This window comes from Hibiscus syriacus, unplaced genomic scaffold (assembly GCF_006381635.1).
Source record: "Hibiscus syriacus cultivar Baekdansim isolate YM2019G1 unplaced genomic scaffold, ASM638163v2 tig00116951_pilon, whole genome shotgun sequence".
NCBI classification, from domain to species: Eukaryota; Viridiplantae; Streptophyta; class Magnoliopsida; order Malvales; family Malvaceae; genus Hibiscus; species Hibiscus syriacus.
Window position 1 is genome coordinate 1,735,911 of NW_024063482.1, and position 17,164 is coordinate 1,753,074.

At 34.6% G+C, this 17,164-nt stretch overlaps 3 protein-coding genes and 1 pseudogene across 3 annotated transcripts; 1 reads left to right on the forward strand and 3 right to left on the reverse strand.

Annotated features, from left to right (window-relative positions):
• Positions 1-5,344: 5,344 nt before the first annotated feature.
• Positions 5,345-6,978, reverse strand: LOC120189154 (reticulon-like protein B5). Its single transcript, XM_039192488.1, has 5 exons — positions 6,687-6,978; positions 6,254-6,434; positions 6,016-6,157; positions 5,851-5,920; positions 5,345-5,759 (listed from the first exon to the last, which is right to left on the reverse strand). The coding sequence occupies exons 1-5, from the start codon at positions 6,880-6,882 to the stop codon at positions 5,593-5,595; spliced, it is 756 nt and encodes a 251-aa protein (XP_039048419.1). The 5' UTR covers positions 6,883-6,978; the 3' UTR covers positions 5,345-5,592.
• A 1,520-nt stretch (positions 6,979-8,498) lies between these two features.
• LOC120189155 (RING-H2 finger protein ATL67-like) lies at positions 8,499-9,108 on the reverse strand. The gene has a single exon (XM_039192489.1). It carries the CDS (start codon positions 9,104-9,106, stop codon positions 8,525-8,527), a length of 582 nt encoding a protein of 193 aa, XP_039048420.1. The 5' UTR covers positions 9,107-9,108; the 3' UTR covers positions 8,499-8,524.
• A 661-nt stretch (positions 9,109-9,769) lies between these two features.
• LOC120188977 lies at positions 9,770-10,809 on the forward strand (annotated as a pseudogene).
• A 4,080-nt stretch (positions 10,810-14,889) lies between these two features.
• LOC120189156 (desiccation protectant protein Lea14 homolog) lies at positions 14,890-15,930 on the reverse strand. The gene is made up of 2 exons (XM_039192490.1): positions 15,692-15,930; positions 14,890-15,179 (listed from the first exon to the last, which is right to left on the reverse strand). The coding sequence occupies exons 1-2, from the start codon at positions 15,895-15,897 to the stop codon at positions 14,927-14,929; spliced, it is 459 nt and encodes a 152-aa protein (XP_039048421.1). The 5' UTR covers positions 15,898-15,930; the 3' UTR covers positions 14,890-14,926.
• Between the last annotated feature and the right edge of the window lie 1,234 nt (positions 15,931-17,164).

A 17,164-nucleotide genomic window follows, 5' to 3' on the forward strand; every position in this document is an offset into this window, starting at 1 on the left:
CCAGATTGGCAGGCAAAACACGGGACTCCAATCCAAGAGATAAAACATTACTCATTCATGTTGCATGCATCTTAGGCATACTTAAGAGCATCACATTTATCATTTTTTTTGCATACATGATTTTTTTGTAGCTTTTAGAGTAAAGTTTCGACATCAGGATGAAGGATACTTGATTCATAAGCGCTTTTAAAGAATGATGGTGGTTGCTTAACTCATCAGTGAGAAGCTACACCTCAACTGACTTGACATATCTACATATCTCAGAACCAATTTCAGATAGGTTCGAGAACCAATTCAGATCAAATCCAGTTCGGCTCAAACTCACCATGAGCAACATGTTTTCAGTTAACACTTTCAAGCCAGATTTCAATTCCACAACGATAGATATCCAACTGACAGAATTTATCAGTGAGCTTTCCCAGACCCGCTTAGGGGAACCACCAGAAGAATTACGACCGTCTTAGACCTATGAAGGGAAGCCAATTTTTATATTTGCAACATAGCTTAAGTCGAGAAGGGTTATCTGCCAATTAAAGACCTTCGAGTTTGACTAAGCTCAGCTCCAAGACACATCATTTGCAGAATAACTTAAGTCGAGAAGAGCTATCTGTTAAAGACCCTCGAGTTCGATTATGCTCAGCTTCGAGGGCACATCATTTACAACATAACTCAAGGCTAAAAGGGTTATCTGTGACCAAAAGACCTTCGAGTTCGACTACGTTCAACTCCAAGGCATAACAATTGTAGCATAACTTAAGTCGAGAAGGGTTATCTGCCAACCAAAGACCTTCGAGTTCGACTACGTTTAACTCCAAGGCACATCATTTGCAGCATAGCTTAAGTCGAGAAGGGTTATCTGCCAAAGACCCTCAAGTTCGATTACACTCAGCTTCGAGGGTACATCATTTGCAGCATAACTCAAGGCTAGAAGGGTTATCTGTCACAAAAAGATATTCGAGTTCGATTACACTCAGTTCAAAGGCACCATCATTTACAGCATAGCTTAAGTCGAGAAGGGCTATCTGCTAAAGACCTTCGAATTCGATTACACTCAGCTCAGAGGCAAACCAAATTTACAGAATAGCTCAAGGCAAGAAGGGTTATCTGTCAATAAATTGGTCGAGTTCGATTCCATTCAGCTCGATGATACCTCAATTACACTACTGTCCGGTTGCAATCAAGGTTTTCAAGTCAAGAAGAAGGCCTGGGTTAACCGTGCCTTAGTGACAATAAATCATTTTCCGGCAGCATAGCTTAAGTCGAGAAAAGCTATCTGTCAATGAAGACCCTTCGAGTTTGATTCCATTCAGTTCAAGGGCTTATCAACCCCACGGTGGAGTTAAGGAACTACTTTCCAGTCGAATTTTATAACCAAGATCTTTAAATCGAGAAGAAGACCAAGGTGAATGGCAATTTAAAGCCATATCCTGATTCTGAGCTACAACTTCAATTCCATATCATTTCAAGACGGACTCGACTTCACGATGGATGGGTCATCCGTAACTCAATTCGACAAGGAGTTATTCTTCAACTCCACCGAACGAAAATTTGTGTCATTTTATCTTTATCCTATTTTTCGTTTCACGAAAAAGGACAAAGAGGGGCAGCTGTAGACACTAAATTTTCGCTGCCACATCCCCCTCATCCGAAGACTTCTCCAACAACTCGCTCAACACGCCAATTCACTCGGCAACAAACAACAACCGATAATTTCATTGGCATTAACCATCCACAAATCAACAAACAACCATGTTAGAATCCCACTCGAAATCAAACATTAAAAATAGGTTGTTTTTTAGACTATAAATACTCATGTAATCTCGCATTTAAAGGGGGGATATCATTATGAAATACAAAAAAATACGCCAAGATCACAAGCAAATACGAAGCCTTTTTGTAACAAGTTCGAAAATAAATAAAGGTACCATTTTGTTCTTACCTTACTTTCGATTTCCCTTGGCTTGCATGTCTCGTTTTCTTTCGGTTTAAAACCCATTAAGCCAATGAATGGGGGGTACTTTGCAAGATCTTCGAACATAGATATGCCCCTGAGGCTAATTTTTTTAGAAAAATTCTTTGATTTTCGGAAAGAAGATGAGATAAACTTTCGAAAAAAGAAATTTTTTTTAAATTTTCGTCGTCGATAATCGACGATCGGCGCCGATCAACGGCGGCCAACGAGGTGGCATAGTGGCTGGAATCTGGAATATGCGGTGGTGTTCATGTGTTCTTCAAGAACACAAGAACACCGAGAGAAAAAGGATAAGATGAGGGGGCTTTTTGTTTTGAAAATGAGAGGAATAAGGTTTAATTTTTTTTGTTTAACTTAAATACTCGGCCCATAGATCAGACTGACGACTCGCCTGTTGACCCAGACCCGGGAAGGATCCGCTTGTTTCTGCGTATTAAAGGGGAGGTTTCGTTTTGGTCCCCCGCTTTGTGAAAACTTCAATTTAACCCTAATTTCGTTCTGAATTGATCTTTAATTCTGATTTTCTTTTAATTTGACCACCCAATTTACTTTTTAATTCAATTTAACCCTTATATTATTATTTTTATTATTTTATTTATGTATACGTATTTTTTTATATTTTATTTATATGCCTATTATTAATATATATATTCTTAATTATTTTTTGATTATTTCTTTATTCACGTACAATATCTTATAACTTTATATATATATATATATATTATATTTTTTTATTATTTTTGATTTTTATTATTATTATATTCTATTATTTTTATTTTTTACTCTTGTCTTTATTATTATTTATATTATTAAATGTATATATTATTATTATATATATCACTAACTAACCTTTGAAATATCATTACTTGGACCCCTTTGTCATCATCTAAGCAAATTTTATTCCCCACTTTCGGTGAGGGGGAGTTGTTTAAATATTTTATATATATATATATATATATATATATTATATATATATATATTTTATTTTATTAACTTTGATATAGGTTTTTTTAAACATTTGATACATATATATATATATATATATTATTTACTATAATTCTTTTTTTATCTTATTTATTTTATTTATTCATTATTCTTCTCTTTATTTTATTTTATTTTATTTTTTTTATCTTCGTTTTATTTATTCACGTTTATTTATTCTCTTTATCTTATTTGTTTTCATTTTTTTATCTAACACATTTCTTAACTCTCTTAAGGGTAAGCTTTTAAAACTAGCTAAGGTAAGTAATTGTGATCGTATCTCTTAAGGGTAAGCTTTTAAAACTAGCTAAGGTAAGTAATTGTGATCGTATTTTTACCTTTTAATTCAAAATTACAATTTTCTTAATTTAAGACAACTGGAAATTACATAGTACTGAAATGGCAGTTCAAGGGTGCTAACCCTTTCTTGACTGTAACCGACTCCCAAATCCGACACATCTTTGGAAAGACGCATATCAGGTAAAAATTAAGGTATTCGATCTACCTATTTTTTATAAAATAAATGGTCGGTGGCGACTCCTAACCCATTTTCCTAAGTCGAAACCCAATTCCGGAGCCCACCTGAAAGACGGTTATGACACCTATAAAATATATGATAATTTGAAACTTTTAAGATAACAATTATCCTCGACTTCCCCTGAGTTCATCACTATTTGACAAAGAAATTCAGTTTCATTATTGCAAACTTGTATGTTTCTTTGAAAGTCATCTTGGATATGTGATTAAAGCATAGTTCTAGAGCTCGTGTACACATTTCCTAACCAAATATGTTGAAATGGGTAAAAAAAACTTGTAGGAGCACAAGGAGAGACCATAAACATTGCCATACGCTTGCATGTTGGAAAATGTCGGCAATCTGACGGATGAGCTTACGACTCCACGCATCTAAGAATGATAGGCGTTTTATGCACTCTTTCATGCATGTATGGGTAGGGATAGACAGAAATGTATGGGTAGGGATAGACAGAAAGGGTAGACAATGACAATCGTATCTAAAAATTTAAAATTAACATATATTTTAAATTTTTTATGTATTTTTATTAAAAAATATTTTCATTCTTTTTAAATTTTATAAGTTTACATCTCATAATATAAAATTCTATGTTTATCCTTGTATATGAGATAATATAACATTTTTTTCTTATAACGTAAAGGAGGTGTGGAGTTTGAACTTAAATTTTCATTTCAACCAACGTCTTTGATTATTATGTTACGAACTCGATTCATATGTGCACGGTTTTCTTAAATTAATAAAATTATATTCACAAACAAGAAAAGCCTACACAAACTAAAGTATACTAATCAGACTTATCAATCATTTCCCTTGAAACCATCGAAGAATATCATCTGCCCGCTAAATAATGAAAATAAAGTTATACATTAAAATGATTTAAAAATTGAATCAAACAATTCAAAATAATAAAATATATAAATAAACATTATGGTCCACATGAAAGGATAAACATTATATATTAACATAATATAAAAATGAATATAATGAGTCGACATTAATAATTCATTTTATCACAACTCGTGTATAACTTATTTGAGATGACTGTGATTACTTATCAATATGAGAAGAACAGTTCTTTCGAGAATTTAAATCAAGATAGATCGACAAGATAATCAAATAAATATTAATTGGAGAGAGGACGTCAAATATAATCCTGAGAAAATAATACAAGAATAGATAAAATGTGCTACAATCATAGAAAAAAGTACCCACTATTTTTTAGAGACAGATCTATATTTTTTCACCCTGAAATCTTGATTTTCTTTGAATAGTTATTTATTTTATTAATTGCACCCATCCAAAATTTTAGTTATATTCATCCTATACGAAAGATTTTACGTTATTAATATATTTATCTATCCTCACAAATATTTTTGGATTCATCACTAATCATTTTCATTAAAGAAGGAGAAGTATTGTTAAACAAAACAACATAAACATTCAAATATATATATATAAAAGAACGAAAAAAATACAATAAGAATTATAATAAAACATAGATGACTATGGTTAAGAACGAAAACATCATCCTTCTAAACTATAAAGTAAAAGGACATAACTAATTTTTTTTAGCTGACTTTAAAAATATAATTAATTTTTTGATTGAGTTTAAGGAAATAATTGATTTTGATTGAAAGTTTAAGAATTTATTTAATTTTATCACTGGCAATTAAATGAGAAAATAAATAAAGAACAAAATCAGGAAACAAAAAGTATAACGTGTATAAATAATTGATTTTACCAAATGTTTCCTCCATTAATTTTTCTAATATTGAATTCAACATTATTTTTAGTTTTATAGGGTTAAATCTCAGGAAACAACTATGCTGTAACAATAAATAAAGCACAAAATCAGGTGGCAAAAACTGATTGTTATTAAAATGAAACAAAGTTCTCTGGTAAAACCTTCACCTTCCGGTGCATCTACAAGCATGAGGTATTGGCAACAACTGATTTGTTTTTAAGAATTAGAATTGCAAACCAAAACTTTTGAGAACAGTTTGATTTAGAAGTGCCTCTAGCTAATGAGAACACAGCACCACAACCAGGAAGCCGGGAACGACCCAAATTTCGCCGGACAGTAAGGCTAAAACTCCTGAGCCTTTTAAACCTTTTTGGTCTTCAAGGGACCTTTGGGAATTTTACTCAGAACCTTGGTGTCGAAAACCGCATACTGCTTTTTTATCTCGACCATTGCCCTCTCTGCAAAAGGATCAACCTTGTCCTCATACTTCTCGTACAAAACAGGTACAGTATGCAGCAACACGAAAGCTGATTTACATAGAGAAGATAAAGGAAATTTGTTACAATATCGTATCGGTAAATCGACTCAGTACCAAAAACAAGAGACTGATATCATTACATATGTAGAACAAGGTTAAGAAGTTGCACCAACTCCCCACAATTGAGAGGAACCAGAAAGCAGCCACAACCTGAAATCAAAAAAGAAGGATAGCATTATTTATAGTGACTCCCCAATCAAACTGAAGTTTAGATGAAGCATTCTTGAAATCAAAAGTAGACACACCATTAGAAACTTCTTCGGATTTCTTCCGGAGGCAATATCACGGAGCAGCTTCAATGCCTGGTTAAGTTCAATTGTCAGAGCAGACGCAATTTGTAAGAATGGCTCCTCTGGCAAATGAACTTGTGGAATGTGAGGTGGAGACCTATGAAGAAAAAGGTTAGATTATTTTAAGGATCAAACAAATCTTATACTTGATAACCCAATTGACTTAAGTTACTGCAAATTGCCTACAACTTACTTGTGGATAAAGGTATGAATGTTGGACCAGAGGAACAACAATGCAAGAGCGAGTATCGAGATGTGACAGAGTAGAGTAAGTAGGTGATATTCAATCAACTCAAAAAGGACCCAGATTGCAGTTGCTCCACCGAGAACACCAGCCGAATTCTTCTTGTTCCTCCACAAGAACACATCAGCGACTGCACCAAATAATTTTAAAAATAGGAACTCAAGCCTTGCATTTTCTTAGCTACCAAACAGACCATAAAGTGTGAAATAAAATGCAGATCTGTTAATCTTCCATCAAAGTAACGTTTTTGGATCATTCTAAAACTAACTGCACGGTAATTTTCACTCACATGTCCATCAACTTCATAAAAACAAAAAACTAACACAAACCCGGATCTCATTACTTGAAAAGAAAAGTGAAAGAGGGGTTTGAGAGTACGTACGCTTTCCACCACCAAGAACATGGTGAACAGTTCTCTCCCGTCCAAACAACCTATAAATCTTAGCCTTGACGGAGCTAGGAGAAGCGGGTTTCCCATGATCCGAAGAAGAAGACGAATCATGGCCGTGAATCTTCTCGCTGATCTTCTCCATTACCGACTCCATCGTCGATTGGTTACTCTCCGTTTCCTCCGCCATTGCCAAAAGAAGAGTGAGAAACCAATGCCCTAAAATGACGGATTCTTTGTCTGCGATTTTTATGGTGTCCGAACAGTATTTTTTTTAAGTGTCCGAACAGTATACTTTGATTAGGAGTATAGGGTTTTATGAGGACGATATTTAAACCTTAAATGAGAGTGAGCCTGAGGTTTGGATCCACACCTGATGGTTCGGAGACGATTTGAAACGAATTGGATGGGAGAGCTTAGTAGGGTCCAGAAATGGAGGGCGGCGCGTTTTCCGAAAAGTTCAGCTTATTAGGACACGTGGCTATCATGTAGTGGGACGATGGGGTGGCATTTGAAAAGATGTCTGTTTTCAGTGGTGGCTTTGGATTACAATCAGTGGGCTCCACCTTAGCTTACGATGAAGGTTTATGCTTTTGTTGTTTGTTTTCTACACTCTTTTTAACATATAATATTATTTCTTTTTCTATTTCATTTAGTTTAAAGGAGGTTTTATTCTATGTTATTCAACTCGTGAGATGTAGATATATGTATATTTTGAATTTTGAATATTAATTAATTAATTTATTAATAATATTTATTTTAAAATTTTATTTGTCTGTTTCATCTAAATAATGTGTGTTGTTAATATATATATATATATATATATATAATCATACTAAAATTATATTTGTGAATATGTAAGTATATATCTTGTGAGATGAATCTGAAATCAAACTTACTAAAATGGTCTCTTATTTTGAAACATTAGACAAATCCGAAACGAAACTGGGAACATGTGTTGAGGTTTAAGAGGAGCCCCTTTTTTCTCATTTTCTTTTTTAATCATGGATACGCCCTTCTTTTCCATTGATTTCTCTATCCGTAAGCAACCAAGTAATTGAACATAGATCCAAATTCAGAATTTCCTTGGACTGATATTTCTACAAACAATTCCTGCCGGCCATCTGACTTCTAACATTAAACTACGATTATGGCCTAACTACATACTCCCATGTCTCTCGTTCTGAATCTACAAGCTTTTCTTACTACAAAACAACTACTCTATGATGGTTTAGTCGCTTTTTCCATTAGGCCTTTGTCATCAAAGATGGAATTGAGTGATAAACATCTCGACGAGTAACATAAGTCAACAGTCACATGCGGATTAGATCAAAGTTTCAAGTGATTGTGGAATTGAGTTTGATATAGTGAGATTCGACATCACCATATCGGGCTTAGAAAATACTACGCCGCTTCGAATTGATATCTTTAATTTCCTAAATAAGAAAAGGTTCATAAGTATTAACTGCATCGCCCATTCACCCAGTCATATACTTCCGGCACACCATGTCGAACAAGCTCCATCGGTTTTAATAACTCGAATTTTAGAGAAAATCCGATTATAAGAACCAGGCGTAGGACTTATTTAGTGACGCATGTTATTTTGCAGAAATACAGAAAGAAAGAACAAATTGATTTATAAAAATTGGTGCAAAGTAAAAAATTTAAAAATTAAGTTAGGACTTATGAAAATAAAATGTATGAATAAAGCAAACAAGTAATGGATTTGACCCAATGCACGCTCAGGAACAAATAAACTAATTAGCCTCTCTTTTGTGCATGAGAAATCATCCACCGATACTGAGCTTAAAAAGAGAAGGAAAAAAAAGAAGTCACCTCATCCTCCTCCGGTCTGCCACATGCTGAGACAAAGGCACGACCTCCGACAAAGGCGTAGAAAGCGGAGTCGGAAGTGGCGAGTTCCGACAAATTGGACAAGACCCATTAAGTTTCAACCAAGCATCAAGACAAGAAACATGGAAACAGTGCCTGCACTCAGGCATCATTCTCAACATCTCCAGATCCCTATACTCACATAGACAAATCGAACATGTCGTGTTAGCATTAGTAGAACCCACAGCAACCGCCTCTTTACTAAACTGGAACTTGGGGTATGAATTTATAATGGCTTCATCAAGCCCCACGACCACATTTTTATCGTCTTCATCAATGAAAACAACTCTGGGAAGGATGATCCCGTCGGAGTCGGCGCGAGCAGGAGAAGAAGAAGAAGGGCGGCAGCAGACGTAGGATGCGAGGAGGATAATAGAGAGGAGGAGGAGGAAACCAAGAGCGACGGCGATGGAGTAGCCGAGGCCTAAGTTGGTGTGATAGAGAGGAGATGAATGGGATTGGGTGGACATTTGAGGAGAGGTGGAGAATCCATTTGATGAAGCGAAGAGAAAAGAGAACATTACCGAAGTAATGGTGGGAGATTTATTGCTCCAACTGCTGTATTTAATACTCAGTTTCCAACATTAATTTGTTTTGATTGTGAGTTCAGACTAGAAAGAAGGTTCAAATGAGTTCAATTTTCAATGATCAAGATATCTCACATATTAACAATATATTCTTGTGGCTTCTGGGTATAATTTAATGTTTAATTATATATTACAAGGCTGTGCGATGATAAGTTCCGGTGATCGGAAATAAAGACGATGAAGGATAATAAGAGGAGATCAGACTAAAGTTAGGATTTTTGTGATAACCTATAGGATAGCCAAAACAATGAAAAATGACTAGGGTTAACAAAACATGAGAAAGGTGAGTTTGATTTTTATGGATAAACTACTTAAGCAGTCATTAAATAGTCATTGAAGTGCGAGTCCATTTATATTTTCAGTATTAAAGTTTTAAAAGTAATAAAACAATTACTATTATCTGTTGTTACCGTAATCAGAAAAATTTAATGTGACACATTTGGACATATGAGTTGGCAATTTTTGATAACGTTGACACCATTTGACCAGTCACATTGACTCTCACTTAAAGAAATGCAGATCTTTTTCTTTTCTTATTAATAGAGATCTTTAATTTTAGAATCCTATTTTTTGAAGTAAAGATTGGATCCCTAAGGCATGGTTGGTATCGATGTTTCTAAGTATGCACATAGTCCCGTGCACAAAACTGTTGCAACGAGGGATTATGAGAGTCTGAGGAGGATACTCGAGGCCCTCCCAAGGCTTGGTAATGCAGACGAAATTCGAACAGAAGCAATCTCATTGGCTGAGGAAGCGAAGGCTGAAGATTTCGCTTCTGTGATTGATAAGCTTGATGTTCCTGAGATACCCCTTTTCACTTGGCTGTTAAACTCGGTGATGAAACTGCAACTAAAATGCCTATGGCTGCTGGTGCTTGGAAAATGAAGATGGATGAAGTGCACTTCAAGAAAGCAATTTGTAATAGGGAAGAGGCTATTGCGATGACTATTGTTCAAAACTACCAACCATTGGGATGGGCAAAATGGTGTAAAAGATTGCCTCGTTTGGTGGGAACTATGCGAAGGATGATAGACTTTTACATGGAAATCACTTTCCATTTTGTTAGTTATGTGTTACATTTTATTTCACGAATTGCTCCTTCTGGTACATATAAAATTTGGAAGAGGGGTGCAAATTTAAGGGCTGATATGACTATAGCTGGATTTGATGGATTTAGAATTCAACGTTCAGATCAGAGTATTTTTTTTTTTTTTTGCCACAGGCAGTTCTTTTGCCACAGTTGACTTGGAGGCGACAAGAGAAAACAGAAATGGTGGGTGCCTGGAAGGCTAAGGTGTATGATATGCATAACGTAGTTGTTAGCATCAAATCTAGGAGGGTGCATGGAGCCACGACAGGTGACTAGTTCCTTGCAACTTCCAATGGAAATGAAGAAGAGAATGAAGAGTTTTGATGAGATCTTGACTGAAGATGAAAGGAAACAACTTGGAGTTGCACTTAAAATTGGATTCTAAAGAAATATTCACTAAGAATGATAATGGCATTAGTAGGCATCGCCATAGTTGTTTTGATTCCAGGGAAATTTTTATCAAGAAAACAATGATTTTAGAAATGAAGAGACTAAACATGAAAATAACGGATGGTTTGATGGATGAAGAAAAAAAAGCCAAACATGAATAGCAAAGGAAGATTACAATTGAGATTTAGATTTTTTTAAGTAGGAATCAAAGTGACTGGTCAAAAGATGTCAACATGGCCAAACAATGCCAACACAGCCGCCCAAACATACTATACTAACAATTGTCAATGATTAGTTGACTGATAAAACAGGTATATAACGGCGTTTTCAAAGCAAACACGACTAAATTTATACATATTGCGGCGTTTATATCCAAAACGCCACAAAATGGTAACATTAACGGTGTTTTTCCATAAATGCCGCAAACTCGTACTTTAGCGGCATTTATTTCACAAACGCCGCTACATATAAATACTTTAGTGGCATTTTTAAAAAAACGCCGCCACAAAATCCTACTTTAGTGTCTTTTCTAAACAAACGCCGCAAAAGAATCGTTCTTTAGTGGCATTTTTAAACAAACGCCGCAATAGGGTACATATATTGTGGTTTTTTTAATAAACGCCGCTAAAACCTAGTACTTTAGTGGCGTTTCTAAACAAACGCCGCAAAAGAATCCTTCTTTAATGGCATTTTTAAAACAAACGCCGCAATATGTTGAACCGTTAGTGGTGTTTGGTTTGAAAACGCCGCGATTGTTTGTTCTATAGTGGCGTTTGATTTAAAAAATGTCTCAAAGTTTAATAAAAACCACCAATTTTTCTCCTGCCCGATCCCTAATTTCTTTTTATCATCTTCTTTAACCTAAGTTCTTCCTCTATCCTTAACTTTGCATCTTCATCAAATCGGGGTAGCAGTCGCCATTAGTAACGTTGTCAGTCACCACCATCGCGCCTTCATCACTCCTCAAGGCTCAAAATCAGGTACTCTTTTATTCCTCAGTTGTTGTTTGTTGCTGTCTACATCACTTTTGTTAGTATTTTCAGAATTATGAATTTCTGCTAGTTTGTTTTTCTTTTTTAAATTTTTTTGGGACCACAACGAGGAACAAAATCTCAAGCACTTTCGAAACATTGCTCCATTTATCTGTAGAAGAACTTAAGAAAGGCTTTTCACTTCTCTAGCGTTCTTTTCTGTTTTTTGTTTAAGATCTCCCCACACGCATCAAGCATTCTGTGAGGTTATTAAACTCATTTTGTTTTTCTTTCTTCAAATTTTTGTTCTACAGAAGGAATTTTGATTGTAGTAGGCAAACCCTAACTTTACTAAAAGCTGGAACTGACCTGGGTTTGTACATTTTCTCCTTCACTTTTATCCCCTGTTTTGTGTATTTCTGATGCTTTTTAAATTGCTCGTTGTATCTTTTTATTCCAAAATATTTTAGGTTGTATTCTGATTTTATGCTCACTAGTAAACTTGGATTATGGAATGTGCTTAATTGGAGCCTTGTTTACTTGCATCTCCTTCACTTTTATCCCCTGTTTTGTGTATTTCTGATGCTTTTTAAATTGCTCGTTGTATCTTTTTATTCCAAAATATTTTAGGTTGTATTCTGATTTTATGCTCACTAGTAAACTTGGATTATGGAATGTGCTTAATTGGAGCCTTGTTTACTTGCATTTATGTCGTTCTCAGTATTTCCCCCCCTCTGTGTTGCTTGGAACTGATCTGTTGAAGGAAAAGGAATTGGTCTTCTATGTTTAGTTTGGGAAATTATGGATCTGCATTGTTCATTCGATGGGACTGGGAATTCTATGCAGGAATTATTTGAGAATTTAAATATATATTTTTTAAATTAGTTTTCATGTCTGTGTTTTAATTCATTTTGGACTTTTGATTTTTTGGTGTCAGGGTTTGAGCTGGTTTTTTTTTTGAGCTGCATCAAGCTCCTCGTCTTATTTTGTTTTGTGTGCCCCTTACTTTTGATTCTTTCCTTATTTGTGAACTTACTGAAATAAGTGTTAGTAAGTATTGCAACTTTGCTCGACTGTATTCAAGATAGGCACCGGTTTTAACAGTTTTGCTGATTAGATTTTTGTCAATAGCTAGAAGTTGTCTCGAGTTCTTTGACTGCTTGGCTTTATTTGTTGACAATCTTGCATGCATTTTAGTATTTCATGATAAAGACTTTGTTGTTGTTCCATTTGTTTCAGGTGCCTTCTTAACAGTTTTGAAATGATTGTAACCATGACACTTTTGAGTGCTTAATCCTGACTTTACAAATGACTAATCGGAAAAAAGATTATTTTTGTATTATTTGTAATTTTAAACATTCCTTTCCAAATATGCCATCCCCTTGCGCTGATAATTTGTAGAACTTGATTTTACTCCTTTTGTTAAATGCTGATGTTATCACTGTGGTTTATGCCTGATTTTTAAATTATTTTTAGAAGTGGTGTTACTTGAACTACAAATATTCTTAACAGTGTCTAAAATAATTTGGTATTGGCTTCAATATATTCCAGATAAATGGATCTATTCAAGACCTGGTATATTCCAGATAAATGGATCTATTCAAGACCTGGCAGGATCCACAGCGAGGAACAGTTGCAGGAGGCATGATCAGGTTTGTTCATTTAAGATTTTGTTAGTGATCATATCCATGTTATATATGTCGGGCATGGATATATCGAGTAATAAAGAGTCAAAGCATCATAATCTTCGGCATTTGTTTGATTTCCGGAGAGACAACAACTTACAAATATACTGAAGTCAATTTATTAACTTCATGGAAATGCAGAGAGCTCTTACTTGCATTCAACACGGCCACCGGACAAAAGCCGCTGAGGATAATCTTTTACAGGTACACTATGTGATGATTAAAAAGAGCATCTTGATAAGTTCAAGGTAAAATGCACTGAACCTATTTGTTGTTAGCAAGTACTTACAGGTAAATGAATACTCTTGGAGATTAATGCCCTTAAACTGCATATAAATTATTTCAATGAAAAGCAGTCTTGCAGTGAAACTTACACATCTAAAATTTTGATGCAGCCTGAAACTTTTGATCTCGTGGGGATGATTATCTATGATATAACTCTATAGAGGAGTTAAAAAGAGAAAACACTGCAATTAATCTTGTAAATATGATTTTTTTTATAATTTTCTCAGAATACTTTCTAGTTAATGATGTTGAAGTATATTACATTTTACTTAAATGTTTGTAAACTTTGATTTATTTATGTCAACTATTTTTATTTAATCCGAGTCGTAATTAAATTTTAAGGTGGTTGTTATTGGATATTGTTAAATGATATTAAATTTGGGTAATAAATAACAGAAAATACCATTTGCAAATTAGGTTGGTTTAGCGTCATTTTAAGCTAAAAATCAGCTTTAATTAGCGGCATTTGTATAATAAAATGCCACTAAATACATAGTCAATACCAGAGTTTATAAAACAAAATGTCACTAAAGTTAAAGATCTTTTGCGGCGCTTATATAGAAACGCCACTATATATGTATTCAATAGCGGCATTTTACATTCACAATTGCCACTATATGTCAGAACATTTAGCGGTATTTTCGGAAACAAATGCCACTAAAGAAATGATAAATAACGGCGTTTTCTTAAACGCTGCTAAAGATCATAACCTTTAACGGTGTTTGATGTTCACAAACGTCGCAAACTTTTGCAGCGTTTGTTTTTGTGCCAAAAGGGTTTTTAGCAGCACTTAAAAATATCGCTATATGACTAAAAAAACATCGTTTAAAAACCTGTTTTGTTGTAGTGTCATTACAAAACGATAATATTAGTGATTGTTTTGTTACTTTTGAAACTTCTATATTAAAAATAAGAAGTTACTCATAATTGAGTGACCATTTATACAATTTATCCTTCATTCAACTATAACCACAATAGCTTTAAAGTTGTGAAGTCTCATAAGTTAACGCAAAATATGGTTAAATGCAAGTTAATGACCATTTCATTGATGATACCATACAGCAGTTCTTCGGTTGAGGTATAGTGCTTAGCCATATTTTGGACATATGCACCCCAATTAGTAGGTATGGCTATGCTTCAAATCTATTAAATGCATGCAATGGAAAGTTGGAAATTATTATTATCTAAAATTTATTTCCCTTCCTTTCGATGGAAGGTAAACTGAACTCTTATAAAAACTTGTTTTCCTTAATCCATAAATTAAAGCATATATTATAAGTTCTAACATATGATGCTGCAAGGTTCATCCTTAACTTGCTGAGCAAGCGTTAACTCAAAATAAGAGGTCTTTGAGAGTAGGAAGCTTCATCTCTCCTTTCTGACGAAGAGGGATGGTGAAGTCTCCAAAGAGAGGAAGATCCATGGTGAGTCCCAACTCCAATTCATAGTCTATATCCCAATCTGCTCCGATGTCCCTCACCAAGCTCACCAATATGCTATGCGGCACCTTCATCGCCACGTCCAACGTCGTCGAGCCATTTGCCTTCAGTGATCCCGGGTCCAGTATTGTCCCCGATACAATCACTCTATTCAGCCCCAAACACACAATTAATCAATAAAACAAATGTACACGCTAGTTGTAAAAGACGGTTCAATATTATTGGAATATTGCTTGTAATCTAAGCATATTCGCTAGGAAAGACGGTTCATTATTGGAATACTGCTTGTAATCTAAGCAACATTATAATTGTCTTTTAATTCACCCTATTCCCTACATGCCATTATTATTCTAAAAGAGGAGAAAAATGCATAATGGAGGAATCTTATTCTTCTTGTAAAATTAGGGCATGCATGCAATTCTCAAGTTTAAGAACACGAATCACAAAACTTAACGGGTTATCACTAAAGATTCGAATTCGAACAATTATATCTGCAGTATATATATATATATGATATCAATGATTAATAAAATTCAGAACAGATACTACCATTTAATCCAAACTATTAAAAAAATTAAAATCGCAATTAATAGATCACACAATGAATGAAATCATCAGAAATGAAACAAGGTTGAAACGAGAGGAGGGGGAGATCAAACCTGCTATCACTTTTGAGAGTGTAAGAGATCTGACAGATGGGGATAGGAGCGCTGTAGGGGTTGGTGACGGAGACTTTAGCGTCGTATTGGATGCCGTCACGGCCGATACGGCCGAAATCGACGTCCGTGATGCTGGCCTCGGGCTTCTTCATGTTGGCCACCTTATCGGCTACGAAGTTCTTCGCCTTGTCCAACAACGCCGACATTGTGTTCAAAGAGTTGTCAGGTTCCGGGGGTTTCGATATGGTGGCTCGGCTGCGGTGTGGTTTGGGACCCTTAAAATTAGGGTTTTATTTTATAGGGTAGAGGAGGGGATCTATCTTGGTGACACGTGTGCTTAAGACTTGTTTGGTGGGTTAGGGCACGTGAGAATAAACGCGTAGAGGACTTTGGTTTCTCCGTAGATTAGTTGGATTCGATTTTTCATTCTTTTCGGGCGAAGTTACTGTTATTTATTTGAATAGTCATTTAATTACGAGGTTTTTACTTTTTCTCAGACATTAGCTAAATTTAAGCTTCGCAAGAGATAATAACAAACAACAATCTTAATTTAGAAAACATTAAATAGTATTTCATTTAAAGGTTATCTTTGACACAATTTTGTCAATGCATTCGTTATTTGATTTGCTTACGAGAGACACATCATATTTAGGTCCCGATCACTTTGAAAAAAATAGACGAATCGTGACTATAAGAACATGATCACACAATGCAGTTGAGGTCCTACGCACCACTCCAGTTGCTTCAGCGCTATCCACCTTATTATAAAATTGGTTGAATCCTAGTCTCCTAGCATGTTGAGGTCCTATGCAGCATGTTACTTGTTTTGACTTGTTTTAGGTCTTTTAAATTGTACTTAAAAATAATAACAGTAGGCCGATCAACCAAGCCCTCATCACTTTGTTTGATTAAGAGATTGTGATACTTATTGGTAGTTTTGATATTATAAAAGTTCTTCATGCGATAAATATAGATGTTGTTCTAGAGATATCTCGTATTGTCATCAGTTTGACCCTTGTATGTTCTCATAATATGGTCAGACCTTATACACTTTCTGCCATACGGTTTCATATTCCTTTGTCACCCTACCAGCCTAGATGTTGTTTCATTGGTCTTTTTTTTATTTTATTTTTGTGTGATCTTTCTAAGGATATTCTCAAAATAAGAACCATTTTTTCTCAAAGATTTACTGAGTCTCACTCATCATTGGATGATCAAATAGGAATAGATGATCATTTGAACAGATGTTTATTTTAATTTAAAAGTATATCTGAGTGAGATATAAAAGAAAAATGTGATTTTAACCATTATTTGAGGCCTTATTATGAACATTACTTGTTTATTATACATACATGATAAATTTAAAATAATGATAGTAGTGTTTATCAAAATTGACACATGAAAAATAATATAAAATAGATTTACATGACAAGAAACATACTTGTATTTCAACCATTGGCATCTTGAAAGTTT

Bases quoted from the DNA above. Each gene is read 5' to 3' on its own strand.
- LOC120189156 (XM_039192490.1), bottom strand. From the start codon at position 15,897: ATGTCGGCGTTGTTGGACAAGGCGAAGAACTTCGTAGCCGATAAGGTG. The intron at 15,180-15,691 runs GTTTGATCTCCC...GGGGCTGAATAG, and splicing joins ACTCTCAAAAGTGATAGCAG to AGTGATTGTATCGGGGACAA.
- LOC120189154 (XM_039192488.1), bottom strand. From the start codon at position 6,882: ATGGCGGAGGAAACGGAGAGTAACCAATCGACGATGGAGTCGGTAATG. The intron at 6,158-6,253 runs GTAAGTTGTAGG...TTTTCTTCATAG, and splicing joins ATTCATACCTTTATCCACAA to GTCTCCACCTCACATTCCAC. The intron at 5,760-5,850 runs GTAATGATATCA...TATGTAAATCAG, and splicing joins CTTAACCTTGTTCTACATAT to CTTTCGTGTTGCTGCATACT.
- LOC120189155 (XM_039192489.1), bottom strand. From the start codon at position 9,106: ATGTTCTCTTTTCTCTTCGCTTCATCAAATGGATTCTCCACCTCTCCT.